Raw genomic sequence first — 19,457 nt, 5'->3', positions numbered from 1 at the left:
ACACATCATCTGTTAAGTAATTGGTGGAATAAGTCAGCTGGAGCACTCAGCTCTAGGACTGATTGCATCTATTACTCCGCTCATGATGTGCATTTCATGAATTTGCTATTTCACAGTATAAAGGTTGATCCTTTTTGTCTCTGTTGCAGAAACTAGTAAAATTATCCTTGAATCCCTTTGACCTTATCTAGCCTTACTCTCTCATATCTTACATAAACTTTAACACAACATATTGCTCCATTATTTGAAAGCCATCTTTAAATAGCTTAAAGAATCCTTGTTAGCAACATTAACGCCAGCAGGTTGCAACTTCCGCTCCCCCGGCAACAGCAGCAGCAGCAGCAGCAGGTGGAGTAATTCACCTGGGTAAGGGCAGCCAACCCTTTTGCATAGCACTTAGAGCAAGTTACGGCTCCCATTCGGTATATCGTATTCCATCTCAGCGCCCCTCAACCGGGGCATCCTGCACATCCTGTGCATCCTCCGTTGCCGCTCCGCTTCGCCTAAATAGTCCGCTGAGTGCAGAAGGCAATAAATGCTAATATTTTATTTAAAACGCTGATGTTGAAAGCAAGTGCATTTCATGTTTCCCCACACACACACGCTTGCTAACACACACACACACACACAACTCACACACACACGCACTGAAGCTTTTGAGGCGCAACCAGCGAAAAATTAGCTTTGTCTGTGTTTGTGTCGAAGGGCCTTGTGTGTGTCAAAGTGTTTGTTCAAATGCACTGAGAAAATAATTGATTAAAAATAAGGTATTAATAAAAATTTTGTACTAAAATATAATGAAAAGTAAGCAAGAATAATTCAGAAATTTTGTTTATTTATATTGTATTTTGTTTTTAGCTATGTTATAGTTGCTTATTAAGTCTTTATTTCTCTGCCTGCAACATCTCGAATCACTTGAAATTAAATATTGCGCATACGCCGCATTGTACGTGTATGTTCGCCCAACTTATATGTGTGTTTGTGTGCAATTCACGCATATTTGCACATCATTTGCGTTACTCAAGTGACTGCGGGATGGCAGTTGGTAAGCCTCTTTTCTATGCCATAACTTTTTCGGGCTCGTTCAATTTCCAGCCTCGTGCTGGGGCTAATGCCAAAATGTTTCAGCTCATTTGCAACCCTTTGGCCCGCACACACACACTCACACACATGAGGCTAGGTAAATGTTATTTATGCAAAAATAATTTTAAAATGTTTCGCATATTTGCCCCGCATATTCATAGACACCGCCTCCATCTCGGTGGGGCCAAGTCAGGCCAAGCCACAAACGCGCGAGCTACCTATGTATGTACCTGGCCAGGAGCCCGATTTCCCTTTTACCAGTTTCCCTTTTGCAGCTTTCCCTTTTCCCTTCCGACTCGCTGCCGCCGCCTTTCACGAATCAAGAATCTAATAAAACTTTTCCCAGTTACCTGGTAACGGCAACAGCAGCAGGCAGCAACAACAACGGCAATACATCTGCTTATTTGCTTATCATATGCAAATTTTCATGTTTCAAGTTGAAGTTTTCTTTTTGGAAAAAGTATACACACACACAGAGGCCTGTTTATATACATATTTATATATACCTATATAGGCAAGCAAAGAATGTTTAACAAGCTACCTGAGGGCGCTCATGAGCAAAAGTTCAAATAACAAAATTTCAGCTTTTACTTTTTGCCCAACCAAAGTATAAAAAAATATATATATACACGCCAGGTATTTTGGCAGATTACAGCTGTGTGTGTGTGTGTGTGTGCGTTCCTTTGATTATAAAACCACGTTCATCTCCGCAGACCCTTTTCCCTATTCGATTTTTTGCCCTTTGGCTATGTACTTTTGCCGAGTATTTGCCTAACACAACTTGCCGCCTAGGACTAATGCCAACAGTCACTCCCAGTTGTATTGGGTCAAGAAATTATGGAAAATTTTGCACACAAAATTATGCATGCATCAAGATTTTCCACATAATTCTCAACGCTATTTGCATAATTCACAAAAAATGCACTCAGCCAGATAGTCGGCCAGTTAATAACAGGCCAATCAATGGCCAAGGAAGGAACATCTGCAATTATATAAAATAAATTTAAATAAATTAGACAGAGCTTTGCACTCGAATGGGTTGAGTTTTGCCTTAAAGCCAGGAGCTTCCATCAGCTCCCAGCAACTTTCAGGATGGGTGTATTCGCATGAAGAACCGGAGGATTAAGAACGCGGATGGGTATTTGCATTTTTCTTTTCGGGTGTTCATGGGGAGTACGAAGTGAAATTCAATTACAGCGGTGCCACAGAGACAAAAGCAATTACAACAACAATGCCGAAAATGGCAGCTGCCATTGCGGCCATGTTAATATATCAGACTGGAAAAGTATGCAGCGCAAAAAGGCGTTGGGAAAATAACAAAGAAATGGGGAAAAGGGGGCGGGCAGAGTATGGAGAATGGAGTGCCAGAGTGGCAGAGTGCCGGAGTGGCGCATGCAAAACAAATAACACGGAAATGAAAAACGAACTCAACTGGAAAATTGCAAGGGCCCCCGTACACCCACATATACATATGTACTCCCGCACGCACACATTTACAGCGAGCGGAAGTTGACTCGCCAGCCATGTTGCCGTCGACGCCGTTTCCGGCAGAGTTTCACTTTTGCTGCTGGTGCTTCTGCTGCTGCTGCTGCGGTTGCTCTGCTCAGCTCTGCCTACTAAAAAATTTACTGGCGCTTAAAAATGCCAAACAAAAAGGCAACAATGGAAAAGGAACCCAAAAAGTAAAATAATACGAGTAAGAAAAGCAAGGCCTCGACCATAAACATACCCGGTATTCAGTTCTTGGAAAATAGCATGAAGATAGCAATTTTCTTACCACTTTGAAACCATGCTCTCTTCAAGTAGATTTTCCCCCCAACACTTTTGCCTGATTATGGATTCCTTATGGTTTTTAAACCTTTTATCAGAAATTCCCCAAAAAATACAATATTCCCTTTTTCAGTGCTCCGAGTATTGGGTATTTAAAAGCGAGCAGAAAAGAAGGCTGGATGTAACTACAAGTAAGCGCACAAAAGACGAGCACAGAAATGACATAAAATATTTACCACGCTGAAAGACATTTTCATTTGTGCCACAGCAGCAACAAAAATAGCAGAAAAAAAGCATTCAAAAATAAACCAACAAAGGCAACACAACAACAAAGAGGCAGGACTCGGACTCAGCCGCAGCTCATTACGAACAAATTGACGGCTAGCTAACAAATAGTTTCTCTTTCAATATTTGCTGCAATTTCGTTGGCTGCACTCAAACAGGGATGAAAATAAAAAAGGAAGCAAGAAAGTACACAATGAAAAAAAATATATAAGTACAAACGCTACTGATACACTGAAATCCACACCCCTCAGCTCAACGTTTACGAGTGTTTTTAATGCCACATTTTTGCTGCTGCAGTTTGCCGGGGAAGTGATTGAAATTATAGCCGCCGTTGGACACGTCGAGTGCATTCAATGCCCGTCCCATTCTCTTTACGGCCATAGAGCTGGTCAGTTATTTTTTATACTTATTATTTTTATGCCACCACCGTCTCACCTCCTCCTTGTCTTGACTGTGCAGGACCAACAAGTGCTAATAAAATGGAAGAAAGCAGCGAGAATGAAACCGTAGGACAGGACAGTGCTGGCTTTGTGTATGTAGCACTGCCATGGAGTGTACATCTTTATGTACATCGGGCAATTACATAACAATTTGTTCTGCTATTCTCCCCTCTCTTCCTCTCTCATATTGCAACTAATCGCGGTCGTAGTCGTCTTCAATCCCCAACAAATGAGGATGGAGCATCGAGCGATTATTTCACAGATCCCTTCTCTCTTGGTTGGAAGTGCTCAAATCAAGTTCATTCTGCAATAAACTGACTCTCACTCGGAGGACTCTGATTGCAATTTAAGTGGCTGCTGGCCACAGTCTATGTCAGTTTTTTTTTTTGCTTCATTATCCTGCTGCTCCAAAAACAAATAACCAAAATGAAAATGGAACATTTGTGTAATTAAAATGGCGACTGGCATTTTCAGTTATTCTAAAAACTTTAGCCACAAAAAACTGGCAGCAGAAAAGGGAGATAGGGAGAGATAGAGCAAAGTTTTGCAGTTTACATTTTTCATTAATGGAAATGCGAGCTATTTTCTGGGAGGCAGGACACGTCATCGTCATCGTCTGGTTTTCATGGGTAAGGGTGGTCGCGGTATTCAAACAAAAACTTTATACGCACACAGGCATACACTTCGTAGACAATTTAATAAATAGTCAGCAAATAATATTGCGCATACGCAGCGTTGACAGCCGCAGCAAGCCAAATTGTGGCCAGACGTGTATGCGTGAGGGAAAGTATAAATAATAAATAAATATAAATGGTCATATGGAAATGAAAATGAAATAATCTGCCAACTAAGAGGCGCATAAATAGCCCTCGAAATGACATTCATTTTCGTTGCCATTGTTTATGTCGGCCATTTTCCTTGTTCTCCATGTGTGTGTGTGTATAGAGTGTGTGTGTGTGTTGTTGTCGCCCTGTCGCCATTTTCTGTATGTGTCATGTTGCCCTCTCCGTTATTATTATTATTTCTCTCCCAGTTTTTCTTTTTTTTTTGGTTTTGTTTCGTTTTTATTTTGCGGTCACTGACACGTGTTTTGTGCGCCACAACTGCTGAATTATGCAGACGTTGGAATTTTGATTTGATTTATTTCGAGGCGGAAAAGAGACGAATTTTTATCAAATCAATGCACAAATTACAAGCAATTTGCGTATGAAATTAGCATAATTAATTTAGACGTCTGGCCAAACCATCATCAGTTTGATGATTGTAATTGGCCATGGCCGTGGCCACATATGCACACCTCGAATTATGATAAACTTTTCCGCTTCTGACACGTAAAATCTTTTCCCTGAAACTTTAGAACAGCTAAAAGAAGAAGAAGAAGAAAAAATGTAACAAAGTACGGAAAAGTTTTTAGTTTCCAGCTTACAGTTTTGCAGTTAAAAGTTTTTGGGTTCCAGTTTGCCGCTTTCCTTGGCTAAATCTCGAGTCGGCGTAAACCACTTGGCCGAAAGGCTATTTGAGTTAGCCACAAGAGCAGAGTTTCATCGAGCTGGTCATGGATTACATGTAAATAACAATTTATTTCGTATGCAGTGCAAGGATATTTGTTTACTGCATCAATCTGGTGTCCCTTTACCAATATGGTTTCCTGCATAAGCAAACAGTTCTTCGATTGTCTCAATGTCCAGCCAATTACGAGAGTCAACAGACCAATTCTTATTTATTTGTTATTATTTGCAATATAGTTTGTCTTATTTTTGACATTTTTCTATGTATCGGGTCACCATTTTGAGCACTTCCTCTAATTGGCCAGAATGCCCAGTAAGGAATTGATTATAATTGCTTGTTTGTTCTTAATGTGGCTGGACTCGACTTGAGCCAGGATTTTTATGCATAAATGCAGAAAACGCATTTTGGGAGGACAGGCCTGCGGGGGAGGATTCAATTGAGGAATTACAAAAATGCCGAGCACATGCGAATGGCAGCCAGAAGACGCAGAAAACGGAAGGATGCTCCGGCGCACTCACACGGATGTGCATGTTTGGTGTGTATGGTGTCTTGAGTGTTTGAGCCAAAGATTAAATGGTGTTTATGGCTGCACTGCACTGCTGCCCAAAAAGGGAACAAAGCTCCAAGACTTTTGACACTTTTGCTAAAATTGACGACCCTTATACCACCACCAGTCAGATCCCCCCTTCCGCTCTGTTTCACTTGAACAATTGCAGCGTAAAGTTTTTATGTTTTATGCTGAAATAATGCTAATGCAGGCAGAACCGAATGCCCTGCTCTGCCCAGAAGACATTATCTGCAACTTATTTCCATATTTGTTTGTTCACTTGCAGGGTTGGACCTGGCCTAAGATGGGTAGCGTGCTCTTCGCAGCTGTGTTCATAGCATTACACTTTGCCACCGGCGGCCTGGCCAACCCAGATGCGAAGCGCCTCTACGACGACCTGCTGAGCAACTACAATCGGCTCATCCGACCCGTGGGCAATAATTCCGATCGCCTCACTGTCAAGATGGGTCTGCGGCTCTCCCAGCTGATCGATGTGGTGAGTACCCTCTAAATCATGTACATACTTTCTACATACTTTTGATTGATTAATATGCATTGAGACTACTTCATAAGAGATCCCCTTCAATTGCCCTTCAATTTGACAAAAATTAATGGTTGAAAAATAATCCCTAACCATTATGCCCACCTTGATCCCCAAAAAGTCTAAGCAAATCGCAAACAAATTCGCTTAAATTTCTTGTTAACGATGCCGTCAAAAATAGAGAGAGAGAGAGCTCCATCCATTTGTTTGACAAGTGTGCCCCCGGCCAGAGTCCGGGCTTATCAAATGACAATCATAACAGATTAATTCGCGAAAGCCCCGCCAGTGCCTTGCCATGCCGGTAAGTAGGCAAATGGCATTTGTGTAAGCCACAGCAAACAATCGGCGCACAATTAATAACTGTGTTTACCCTCCGATTAAAAAGCCAGGCAACTAAGCTCCATTGTCTCGCTGGCTGTTTGTATAATAAATCAATGGGGCTGCCTCAGTTGATTGTTTTCTTGATTAACTATGCAATTGCCGTGGGGGTGGGGTGCCGCGAATTAAGTAACAAAAAGCGCCTCCACCGATGTACACTATATATCAAGGAATTCGAAGCAATATTAAGCTGCAGCCGGGAGAGAGATCGGTTTTGCGTTGGCCAGGCAAATGGTGCACAATCTTCTGCTCGGTTTGGTTGCACATGACAGCCGGAAATGGGAAACCGGCTAACAGTTACGTGCTGTTGGCCACACAGTAGTCGGAGTTTGCGCCGGCTCCTTGGCATGTCCTCGCCTCCTGACACTGAGCTGGTGCCTTCTGCTCTCTGGCTTCGCTGTTTTTTCCACCGACTAGCTTTCTTTCGCTGCTGTTATAAATCACGCGCTAAGCACCAAGACCACTAAAGGGCATGCCTGGCAGGAGCAGGAGCAGGAACAGGAGCGAAAGCAGAGGCTCTGGTAGTGGCAGTGGCAGTAAAGGCAGTCAAACCAAATGCACATTGGGTCAGCACATTGCAGTGGACAGATTTAATTCAGAGCGGAATCGGGGACATGAAGAGCACCGAATTAAGACATCAGAGTTTATTAATACAATGGGGGAACATTTCATCTGAAAGGGTAAGGGCAGGGAGTTTTTAAAAAAGTATTCTTAAGGGGAGCTTCATATTTATCATCATCAACTTGAAAAGACTCTTGTCATGGTCAAAACTCTGACTGGCAAGTAAATATCTTTAAAAAAAGTGAAAAATAAATACCTATTAAAATAAGATGGTGTTGTATTATTAATGTTAAACATACTGAGTTATTTATAGTATTAAAATCAACCAAAAACCAGAAAGAAATCTAACAACGGGAAGGCGGAACTTATATACCCTTGCAGTTTGTAATTAAATTAACAAATTAATCTTAATAAAGCTAAAAATAATATCACTGTTATTTATCGATATAATTGTATGACAATTTTTCTCAACAAATCTAATTCTAAAAATTTCATAACTAAGCCAAAAATTAATTAAATTCAATTCGGAAAGCTTTTTTATGTTAGTTTTTATTAGGTTAATAAACCTGCATATTCAATTTATAATTTAAAAAAAAAATCAAATTTCTCACATTTTTTTGATAATTTTAACAATGTAACGCCTTATAAAATTTTGCACATTTTTAAAAAAATTAAATATTTGCCGGACATAGCTAGATCGACTCGGCTTTTGATGCTGATCAAGAATATATATGATTTATAGGGTCGCAAATGACTCCTTCATATCGTTATAAGCTTTTGACTGAAAAAATAATGCCCTAAAAGGGTTCAGAATTTAATTTAATATTTGCCATACCAGCTTTATTCTCTTAATTTATATGATATCATTTAATAGTTATACATATTAAGTTTATTCCATTAGATAATACAGTTATCTGTATTCCCAATTATTTTTGATATATTTAACTATCTTATTAGTTACGTCTTAAAAAAAGTTAAGTAGTAAAGATGTGATTCTTTGCATTAATATCTTAATTTAGAGTATAATTTTAAATTGGTGAACTTCCTAGTAGATAGTATCTCAAATACAAATTGAATCAAAATTAACCCTTTTAACGCCATTTCACCTAAACTGGCTCCACTGTGTAGCTGCGGCATCTGGCATAAGGTGCTTATATCGAAATTGCTTTTCTGTGTATGTGAGCTCGTGCACACTGGAATATCGCTCAGCCGCCCTGTGTGCGCTTGACTGCTGACTCGCTTGAAATATTCGCAGAATTTCTTTTATTGCAATAGTCCACTGGTAGTCCACGTTTTTTCCACCCACTTTCTCACCCCCTTTACTCCTCTCCTCATCCTGGGTTTTCCTTGTTGCCCCACCCTGTGGCTGTTGTTGTGGACACACGTGTTGCCTACTTTTCCTTATTGGCATACAATTGCTTGTAAATTCTCCACACTGAAATCAGTGCTTGTACTTTATATTTTTTTCTTTTTTGCTTTTCCTCTTGTTGTCCTGGAAATTGCAATCAACTGTCAGAGGGGGTGGACGAGGTAGGAATGGCAGGAAGGTATGGAGGTATGGGAAAGGATATGTTGCAGCCATAACAACAAAGCAGAAATGCGTTTTGACCGTAGAATTTGTAATTTGCAATTTTCCATCTGCCTGAACCTTGGGTCTCCATTTCCTTTTAGCTGCCCTGCCAGCATCTCGGCCTTCTGATCCATGGCTCAGTCCCTTCGGCTTATTAGTTGCATAACTGGTGCCCATCCGACCAGGTGAGGTACATTTTGTACATTTTGTTTGCAATATAAGGACGGCTTCATTTGGCCACCAAAAGGCATTCAAATGGCAAATGTTGCACATTTCGAGCCAGTTAATTGCATGTTTGTCCATAAATTGCATATATTATTGGGAAATTGAAACTGAAACCGAAATTGGGTCTGTTCAAGCGAATGCCCTTTGTGAGGTCCTGATTTGTTTGCAGAATTTGTAATCAGGAGGAAATTAGATTTTCACTTTCGAGAAGGGAGCAGGTATTCTCTCTATTCTGGGGAAAAGTTCTCTTAATAAACCTGGAATATAAACAGATAAAGGAGAAAATTGCCTGGAATTAGTTTTGAGAACAAACAATTAAAAGCTAAAATTATTACACATTAATACCATAGAATAATATCCTATGCTTAACTTACTACCATTTTAAATGGATTTAATATATAATAAGAGATATTTTAATTATTATAATGGAATGTTTTTAAATTAAAATGATCAAAAGCCCATATTTCGCCCTTCTTGCAAATGTTCTCCGTATATTTTTCCCATTGATAATTGTCGGTATCAGGTGGGCTTTCGCTGGAAATGTTTCATGGTATTTTCGGAAATTAATTTACTGCTTATTCAGCTTACACCGCCTTTCAAATGCCGCTTCTGCCTCTTCTCGATGTGGTCACAGGACACTTTTTTGTATGCCAAGCGGAATGCCTTTTGCAAAGTTTATTTACGGCACACAGGAAATTCGATTTAAATTGTAAACAAGCCCAGTCAGGCAAGTCATGGGCACGGCACAGAGCAGTGTTCCTGCAGCTCCTTGGACCGATCCCAGGAGTGGGCACACACCGCAGCAGTGAATGCAAATCCTGCTGCAGGACGACTGTTTAAAGCACTCGGCTTTAAGTGGTGTATATCCTGCATCCTGTGTTGGGCAATGTCCCCCCATGCCAGGCGTCTCCTTAATGCGACTAACCGAGACATGCAACAAGGATAAAAGCACCACCAATTACAAAGCTAGGTGTGAACTGCCAGAGAACGAGACTACAGGGGAAGTACACATCCTGATTGCAAATTTCTGTATTTCTTGTGAGATAAGCTGCAGCTACTTTTATAAAATCTCCTTCACTCAGAGGAAAAGTGAAAGATACATCTCTTTCGATATTTTTTAATTACTGCAGATGAAGTTGTACGAAGTTTTAATGAATGAAATTTAAAAATATTATAATCATTTATATTTTTATCTAAAAACTAAAAGACCATTAGCAGCTCATAATTTTTCTAAGTGCTCTGATTTAGCCACTAGTTGCAACGGATGCCGTACATAAACCATAAAGGATACGCGCTTAGACTCCCTCCGCCGCCGGATCCTTAGAATACTCCCTTCTTGCGCCTCACATTTTATCTCTTCCTTATACCATGCTCATCGCCTTTGCTGCCATTGTGCCTGGCTCTTGGCTTTGTCGTTTTATTGCCGGTTTTCCGCGTCGCCCTCGTCGCCTAATGACCTTTCCACGGTCTGAGCCTGGCCCACTGAAGGGCTAAGAGGTAAGAGGAGGAGCAGGAGCTAAGAGCCCTCTGAGCGGGTGATTACTGCAAGAGGGAGCCGGCAAAATCTATTAACACTGCATGCCTCGACATATTTGTCGGGGGTCTCTGAGGTTTCGACCAACTCGGAAGCTATCCTGCGGAGAGAAATGCGAAAAACGCGTTACGGCGCATCATTATCATTCTGTCGTTAATTACATTTTTCAGCGCTTAAGTGATTTATTCCGCAATTTTATCGTTTTCTAATTTTTTCTATTGAGCTCCCCACATTTAATGAGTTTGCCCCGACGCGTAAATAAATGCGAAAGGGAGGCAGCAGGCTCCCATAAGTAATGGGAGCATCCCCAGAGATTCTTGATATGGGGCAGATATATTGTATATTGAGAGCCGGGACTGGGTCGTGCGTGAATCTGTTAAGACGATAATTAAGCACTTGCTTTGTCTGCCGATGATGTGCTTGAATTATTAATAGCACAACGTTGGATATTTTCTTCGAAAAATCTGTAATGCCCTGCAAAATTAATTAAAGGAAAGAACAGGATGTAGCATTTCCGCTTAGACAATCCTAGTTCTGGGTATTATTTGTCTTTGTATTTGAAATGTTTTTATTTCTGGGAACAACAAATTCTTTTGATTATCTGTTTATCGCAATGCTTAGTTAGACTTCTAAGAATATTTTAAGATATCTTTAAATTTTATAGTTTATACTTTAGCAAGTGGGGCTGCAGCAGGTTATCCTCTAGCACATCGGCAATTGATTAAAACTCAATGATACTGAGAGTCTGCAGCTCACTTCAAGACTTAAAAACCGATTCGCATTCCCATTTTATTTCACCCGGCGACTTCCCCTGCTTTAGCACTTCAAAATAGATTTCTAAAACGACAAAAGCAGTATCTTAACTGTGGATATATCTGAGAAGACAGAGTTTTCTACACTCAGAAGAAATATACAAAGAAATATAAATGTTAAATAGTCATAAACCTTCATAAAAGATTTTAATATAATATTAAAAGTAACTTCAAAAGTTTAAAAGTTGCCTTCTGATGTTAATGCTTAACTGTCATTGTTAAATTAAAGCCTAGACTAATATAAAAACAAACTTATCTTATTGTTACGTTTCTATAAAAAAAGGAACAAGTAATACTTTTAATAACCAATCAACAGACTCCGTTCTGAAAACTTTGCCAACTTTTCTTGGCAATTTCCGGGCAGTGCCTAGAGCACAAGTTCAATTCACTAAGAAAAAATAGTATTTCCCCGGGCAGAACGATTCCAATTTGATGGTCTCTGTCACTCAATCCTGAAGAAGCTGTCAGTGGCGCCTCGTCTTCTATGGAAGCCACACCCCCTCCTAGCCACTTGAGTTGCATGCTGCAGAAGTGGAAACTGTCAGAGTTAAATTAATAAAACTCTTGTTAACATTCAGTTCTAACAAATCTACCCTCTCTATCTCCTTTATTTGCAGAATCTGAAGAATCAAATCATGACGACCAATGTCTGGGTGGAGCAGGTAAGCTACACATAAACTTAAACGAATGATATATATTATTACTGATATATATAAGTATATACATATATTCCTGCGGGTTGCTCAACTGTAAGCTGGCTTCCGAGCAACATGAATTCGCCATTTGCATGCCTCGCTGGCGACGAATGCAAAATAATTTTCGCTAGCCAATTTCGACGCGTTCGCATTATGCCAAACTTCTAACTTGGCCAAGTGGCCAGGATCCCGTTTTCCACTTGCCAGCGTCCGTTCCTGCCTGGTCGCAACTCCTACATGTCCATTGGCTTTGCACTAATGCGCCAGCAGTTGGCCAAAAGAACACAAAAAAACCAGAAAATAAGTGAACAAAAACGCCACAAGAGGAATATCAATTGGTCCAAAATCCGACTTTTATCCCAGATGCTTTTAACGGGAATGGGAGGGACGGGACTTTAAAGTTTTCCGGTTTTGCATAAAACATGCACAGCAAATGCCTCGCACACAAATTGCAGTCAATAGTGCGCGGAGCTTATCCAAAGTATTTGGTTTGACAATTCACTAAAACCGAAAACACTAACAAAAGCAGAATTCCAAATTATACATTAATTATGCATTCACCGAGCAATTGTGGCATTGTGCACCGCTGCTGAATAGGTATTTGTTTTGACCAAATACAGACGAATGACCGTTTAGGCCTTATTATGAGAGGAAGCGTGGCGTTTTTCATTCCAGATAATAATTTCAGTTAGAAAAACAAATGTATAAATTTATATGAGTGGTAAAAATTATAATTTCACAAAAGTAAATATTATTTTTTAATGAATTGTTAAACCACTCTTTTGTGTTTTAATTTGAAGAACCTTTTTAAGCTTTGCTAAAGGATTTTTTTTATATATTTCTGTTATTTTATCTTTAATAGAAAATAAGCTTGATCTTTACAAACCTTGATTGGCCGACTTGAATTTTATTAAAAACAAACTACATTCGGTTTCTTTGACTGCTAATAATTATGAATTAAAATGGCAAATATCGCAGTTTTATATAGAAAACTGAACAATAGAGATTGTAGTGGTATTCTGGCTATATGTTTGCTTAAGCATTCAATGGTGTGGCATGCTACACGCCCATCCATAAATGGGCGGCAGTCTGTCAATAAAGCAGCAAACGCTTGCGCACGTTGCCGCATAAGTGTGTGTGCTCGGGCGTATTTGACCAACATGCAGATGCATTTAAGCAGATGGCCTGGGCAACCGCAATTAAATGAGCAAAATATATACCATTGACCATAAACGGGCAATGCTGATTTTAGGCCCCCAAACAACATTTGGCATCTCATAAACATCGATTTCTGATTTGCTTCGCTTAATTCAATTAATTTATGCCCGCCTGCATGCCCGTATTTGTAATCTGTTTAACAGCAAATTAATCGCAAAAAATAGGATCAAACACACACACACGAGATAAATAAGAAAAGTCAGGGTTTTTTTTAAGCAATGCCATTTGATTTTTGTCATAAAGAAAACAATTCATGCTGATAATTGCTGAAACGCATGTAATCACAATTCAAACGCGATTTCGTGAGTAAGTCGGATCAATATTAAACCGGTTGGGGATCCCGCTTCTCAATTATATTTGCAATTATCGGAAAATTTTATGCTTGGTCAGCACGCGAGAGTGTCTGCCACCGGGAAGCCTCATTCCCGGCCGGAATGCCGTAATCCCCCAGCATGATGGCTCCCACTTGGCTTGGCCGCATAAATACATACTGGGAAAGTGGCAATCAACATAATTACAGTTATATGTAGAGGCGATAAAAAAAAACACACACATCATGAGTCACGACTGAGAGATACCTTAAGACACTTAAATTATAATATTTAATGTTACATCAGATAAATATGAAATGAATCAGAAACAGTCATCAAGGAACATGTTTGAAAACCTAAGGGAACATAGTTTAACTGTTGGTTAAGTGAGAGGGGAATAATATTAATAACAAAGTACTTATTTAATCCAAAAATGAAAAGAACATTATTCTAACATTATAAGTAAGAGATTAAAGCCTTTAAGCCACCTTTATCTAAACATAATTAGTATACAACACATATACCCCTTCGAAAGGAAATTAAACACTTGAACAAGGATGGCAAACATTGAAACACAATTGTATTATGAAAATGTAATTTAATGCCAACAGCTTAGCTACCAATGAATTAATGCATAATTAATGAAATTGAAATTGCAGCAATACGCGAGTTAAACGCCCTGAACCACAGAATAAAATATTTAAACATATTTCAGGCCCTGAATTGGCATTGTTTGTGCACGCATATTTCTAATTATATTTATTTTTCTTTTTGTTTTTAGTTTTATTCTCGCTCTATTATTCATGGCAATCAGGCATAAATAATTGCCATCTGCCATTTGCATATTTGTAGTTTCTGTTGTGCTATTTCTGCCCGAACCATTTTACATTGTGCATTTTGTGCTATTTCAGGAATGGAACGACTATAAATTGAAGTGGAATCCCGATGATTACGGCGGCGTGGACACTTTGCACGTGCCCTCCGAGCATATATGGCTGCCGGATATCGTGCTCTATAACAAGTAAGTGCCAAACTAATTTTCGCCCAGCTCATTGCCGCGGGGCTCGCCCCTCCAGGCAGGCTCCTCTAAATCTGAATCTGAATCCGAATCCAAATCCGAATCCGATTCCCGAGACCAAGTATACCGCCCTGGAGCCGCTTGTGCCATTTGCATAATTGCCCAGAATGGGCGGCGGTATAAATCAAAGCCAAACTGTTTCTCCACTCGGCCATTTATCAGGCGATGATTAACGTATTTTTATTTCAATGTAACTTGAGCGTTGCGGTTGCCTTTCGAGAGCCACATCCCCATAGGCCCGGCTAAGTGTGTCTGTTGTGGAGCCTTGTGTAGGTCTCCGTTTCCGTTCCACTGTTCTCAAATTTTCTTTTTGGCCACTCTTGGTATAATTATTATAATTTGCCTTGTGTCCTATTTGCTGGAGTAGTGCCAATTAGGGGACAGGACTAAAGTAGCAATGCAGAAACAGTTTAATGTATCGTGTGGTTTAGAGACACTGGAAAACATTAAATATATCAATTTAGATCTTAAAGATGTCGAAATATAATATTGCATCAAAATGTTTGAAAGTTAAGTATATCCTTTAAAATTAATACATAATACATCATATATTTGTTTAGCTTTTCCAGTTGTTGTATCTTTAAAATCCTGTGAAAATAATTCGAGAAGTGTAAAATATCCGGCGAGCAAATTAAATAACCCCTAACCATTTAGCTTAGATTCTTGCTTTTATTTCCCAATTTATTTCGCATTTCTCTCCAACATTTCCTGCCCATGGTCCGCCCTCAGCTCGGTTTCCCAGACACTTGACTTTGCCGATTTGGCAGCCAGCTGCCAGTCTCTGCTCTCTCTCTCTCCACTCCTCTCCTTACAGGACATCGGTCAGAGGATATCTCGGCCATGGCGCTGCTTTGGCAGATCGGCTTACGCGCTTTATGGACCCTTTATATGTTACAAGGGGCGGTGGCAACGGGGCAGATACGTAGAACGTACTTTTTTTGTATTCAGCTGCCTTGGCTAAGGCAACTATACGCATAGCGTAGCATACTTTCTGGGTGTTTCGCTGGCAGTGTCATAAAAAGTCGTAATTTATTGCTTGGAAAAAGCTTAAATTTCATTTGCCAGCAACGACTACAAAAGCATTTTCGTTGTAGCTGTGAGTGTGAGTAACTATGGCGACATATACTTTAAGAAATAATTCTAGATCTGGAAAAGATTATAAATGTTTGCCATGCTCAAATTAATTTAATATTCATTTTAGAATAATTCTAAATAATAATCGGCTTAGAATAAATATTTATACTTGAAACTCTTTATATAATAATATAAAAAGATTTGCGTTCTCTCTGTGTACCCGGACAGAGTGTTATTTGAACGCCATGGGTGTTATATGGCCGGCTTTAGTCGTTGAGACATTTTTTAAACTGCAAATTATTTGTACGCGCCATAATGAAGCCATGGCTCGCTTTGTTGTCGCATAAAATTGAACTTGAAGTGTCCTTTGTGTCCATGGCGGATACTTAATTGTGTTTTGTGTTTTCCTTTCCTGCCTGCCAATTCAAACGGCTAAATGGCCCCGGTCGAAAGTCCATTTAATTTAGTGGCAAGTTGAGGTGATGGCTTACGGGCCTTTTTTATGGCATCTCCAGTGCTTGAATCTCGGCAGAAATCTGCGACAAATTCATAAAAATTAAATGAACGCTAGGCGAATATTTATCTTGTAGGCTTTTAATGTTGCCACAAGGATAATAAACGTAAGTCCAACGTCAATATCAATATCCTCGCTGCTGCTGCCTGCCGGGGTGGGCTCTTAGTTTGATTTGTTTGCGCTCGTCGAGGAAAAGCCTTCGATCCTTGGCGCAAACAAGCAGGCAGGAAAATGTATGCAGAAATTAAGCACCGAGAATTGCAGGGCGCAAAAAAAGAGCGGCTCCCGGGGAAAGGACTCCCTCCCCCCTCCGCCTCGCTTGTTGTAATTTTAAATGCAAATACATGTGCAAGCGGAGGAAAAGCGCGTTTATTGTCGCATTCGCATACACACACACATTCGCTTTCACAACAAGGACGATGGCAATCTATTTTACGATGCAACTTTTGTGCTGCGAAACGAGGGGAATCCCGACGCAGCCGCGCCCATTTGTATGCAATGAAAAATGTTTAATTGTCTGCTAAACGCGCAATGGCAGAAAAATAAATAGTTGGCCGGGGCTCTGGCTGTGGTTCTGCCTCTGTTTACGGCTCTGGGCCCTTTGTAAATGGCCCAAAATTTTCTGCCAGCATACACCACCACCACGAATACCTGCGTGCGTGAGGCACTTAAACCGCACAACAACAGCACACACATTCAGGACCAAAATGCCGGGCCACAAAAGAATTTGAAACAAGCGTCAAAAGTTGTTATTTATTGCAACGCGGCTCGGCATGTTTTTTGTGTGTTTTGTTCTATGGCCATGCAACAGCCAAGAGCCACAAGCCACCAGCAAATTGCAACATTTTTGGCAACATTTTTGTTAATTTTTAATTGCAATTACCTTCTGCATTTGTTGTGCACTCAACCCGAACGCGTCGAAAGTGGTCTCCGGGGCCCTGGCATAATTATCTTCTGGCATATGAGCTCATCAAAAGGGCATACGTGACACAGTCACTCCGAAGCCTCTATAATTTAGTGAGCTTTTGTCCTCCAACCACCAATACACACTGACGAAACTCACGACTACCGACACACTCTATGGGCCCATTGTTTGTATTTGTGAAAGCCGCTTAATTCCAGCAATTAATTTTCATGTTGATCCAAGAAATTAAAATCGCACTCGACTGACTCAAGACCACGGCTGGCATACAACTGGCTTTGGTCTACCAGCTTTCGGTTTTGGGCCCATAACCGCCGAGCTTATTCTGGCCGCACTTAGTGGTTTATGCGATTGGTTATTATTCTGGTTAGATGGCGCACAAACGCAGACATGTGTACATATGTATATATTTCGCATATGAGTTCATTTGGGCTTTAAGCCGAATAATTACTGTTTGTCTCCATGGAGATGAAAATTTTGTCATCTTAATTGCTTGCTATTGTTGTGTAACTATTAACAAAATCTTATGAATGCCTTATGGATCTAAACATGAAAAGGACCGAATAATGATTTGGAGAACCCTATGAAATTATTAGGCATTTTTAGACTAAATTTGTTAACAATATTATGCGCTAAATATTTAAAGTAGACCCCTAAATATAGTAAAGAGATATGATAAATGTTATCATTATATTTAATTTAAACATAAAAACCATTGTGCTGAATTCCTGATTCCTTGCATACAAAATGTATAAGCAAATAACTTTCAGTGCTGAGCCTTAATTAGTAACTAATATATATAATATAAGTAATAAAAAATCAAATATGTCTTGTGGAGTTCTCATGGTTCGTCTGCATTTTAGCCAAAGTAGACAGACTTGAAATGCCTGGCCATCAAAGCCTAAACAGATTTAAGGACGCACCCATATGGCCTATTTGGCGGGAAACATAATCCCCGCTAAGCCAGATAGAAACACACTCACCACACTCCCCTGTTGTGGGTGGGAAAAACGCATTACCATTTTGAGATGCCATATTAGCCGAATGCCATAAATCTCTGCCTAGGCATTAGACCCCCAAAACCCTACATTTGGCACTCCCTCACCATGCACTCGACACTCGGCACTCGGCTATACTATTCCCAAAGTGCTCTGTGTTGCTTTGTTTTCTTTAATTAAATGAATGTTGTTGACAACTTTATTATCAGCTGAACTTTTGCGAGGCCCGGGCCTCGACCAAGGACCACACCCTCAGCCACAGGCAGCGCTAGGAGCTGGAGCAGAAGTCGGAGCAATGGAATCAGAATCAGGAACAGGAGCCACAGCCACTTTAATTCTATTATTGTATGTTGCTAGATGCCCTCGCCCCTCTCATTGCCACAGCCTTCCGCTCGTATCTATGATTCTTTTTCAACTGCTGTTGGCTTTTAGTTTTTAGCATGAAAGCTGACGACAACTGCGTTGAAATCAAAAGAAACGAAATAAAATTTCATTATCTTTCATTAGATTTATAAAAATAAAAATGGCGTAGAGAAATACGAGCAGGACGAGGGGAAAAAAGGCGCAAAGGACTTTGTACTGGTACTGTGACTAAGTCTGGGACTCGAACTGGGGACTGGCATTGGGAATCGGGAGAGCAGCGGCAACAAAGTCAGCAAAAAGTTTTTCTTGGCCGGCAGCGGGTTGCCAGCCAACTCCCTCGCTACGGTTATGGTACAGTGGAGCCAAGTTTTATCAATAATTTAAGATATTTAGCTTGAAAGCAAATCTGTGTAGATTCAAACATTAAGTCAATCAGTTCAGGGTGAAAATAAACTATTGATTAAATCAATATTTAAAGTGAAAAACTATGTTTATACTAATAAACTTGATACAATTTGATCAGTTTCTTTAAGAAGTTACTGTGTTAATTTAAAAGATTAAATAATTAATTTTATAGTATTTCCTAAAAAGACTTTAAAATATTTTTATTTAGTTAATTATTGAATACATTAAAGTTTAAGGCTTCAGATATATAACCATTAAGGGCATTATAATTTTGGTCAGAAGCTTTAAAAGATATGAAGGAGCCATTTCCGACCCTATAAATCAGATATGTATATTCTTGATCAGAACAAAAAGCAGAATCAAGATTGTCATGTCCGGCAAAAATTTAATTTTTTCAAAATTGTAAAAAAAAAAATTATGGGGTTACATAGTCCAAAATGCAAAAAAAAAAAATTTACAACAAAAATTAATTAATTAAAAATTTTAAATAGAGTACGCAGATATTAATCTATTAAAAACTTAAATGGAAAAGATGTTGGAATTAAAATTAATGCATTTTTGACTTAGTTATGAGTTCTTTAAACTTATATATTTCCGAAAAATGTCATATTAAAACACCGATAA

At 39.6% G+C, this 19,457-nt stretch overlaps 1 protein-coding gene across 1 annotated transcript in view; it reads left to right on the top strand.

The window, feature by feature from the left end:
* nAChRalpha1 (nicotinic acetylcholine receptor alpha1) overlaps window positions 1–19,457 on the top strand; it is a 70,163-nt gene that overhangs the window by 33,251 nt on the left and 17,455 nt on the right. Inside the window, exons 3-5 of the mRNA XM_086840774.1 lie at window positions 5,921–6,130; window positions 11,873–11,917; window positions 14,391–14,500. Coding sequence (XP_086696900.1) covers window positions 5,939–6,130; window positions 11,873–11,917; window positions 14,391–14,500 — 347 coding nt within the window. The 5' untranslated portion in view covers window positions 5,921–5,938. The remainder of the gene's footprint in view (window positions 1–5,920; window positions 6,131–11,872; window positions 11,918–14,390; window positions 14,501–19,457) is intronic.

Source organism: Drosophila serrata, unplaced genomic scaffold, assembly GCF_035046125.1.
Source record: "Drosophila serrata isolate PLE 108 unplaced genomic scaffold, ASM3504612v1 contig_382, whole genome shotgun sequence".
NCBI lineage: Eukaryota > Metazoa > Arthropoda > Insecta > Diptera > Drosophilidae > Drosophila > Drosophila serrata.
This window is presented reverse-complemented; position numbering and strand designations above follow the sequence as displayed.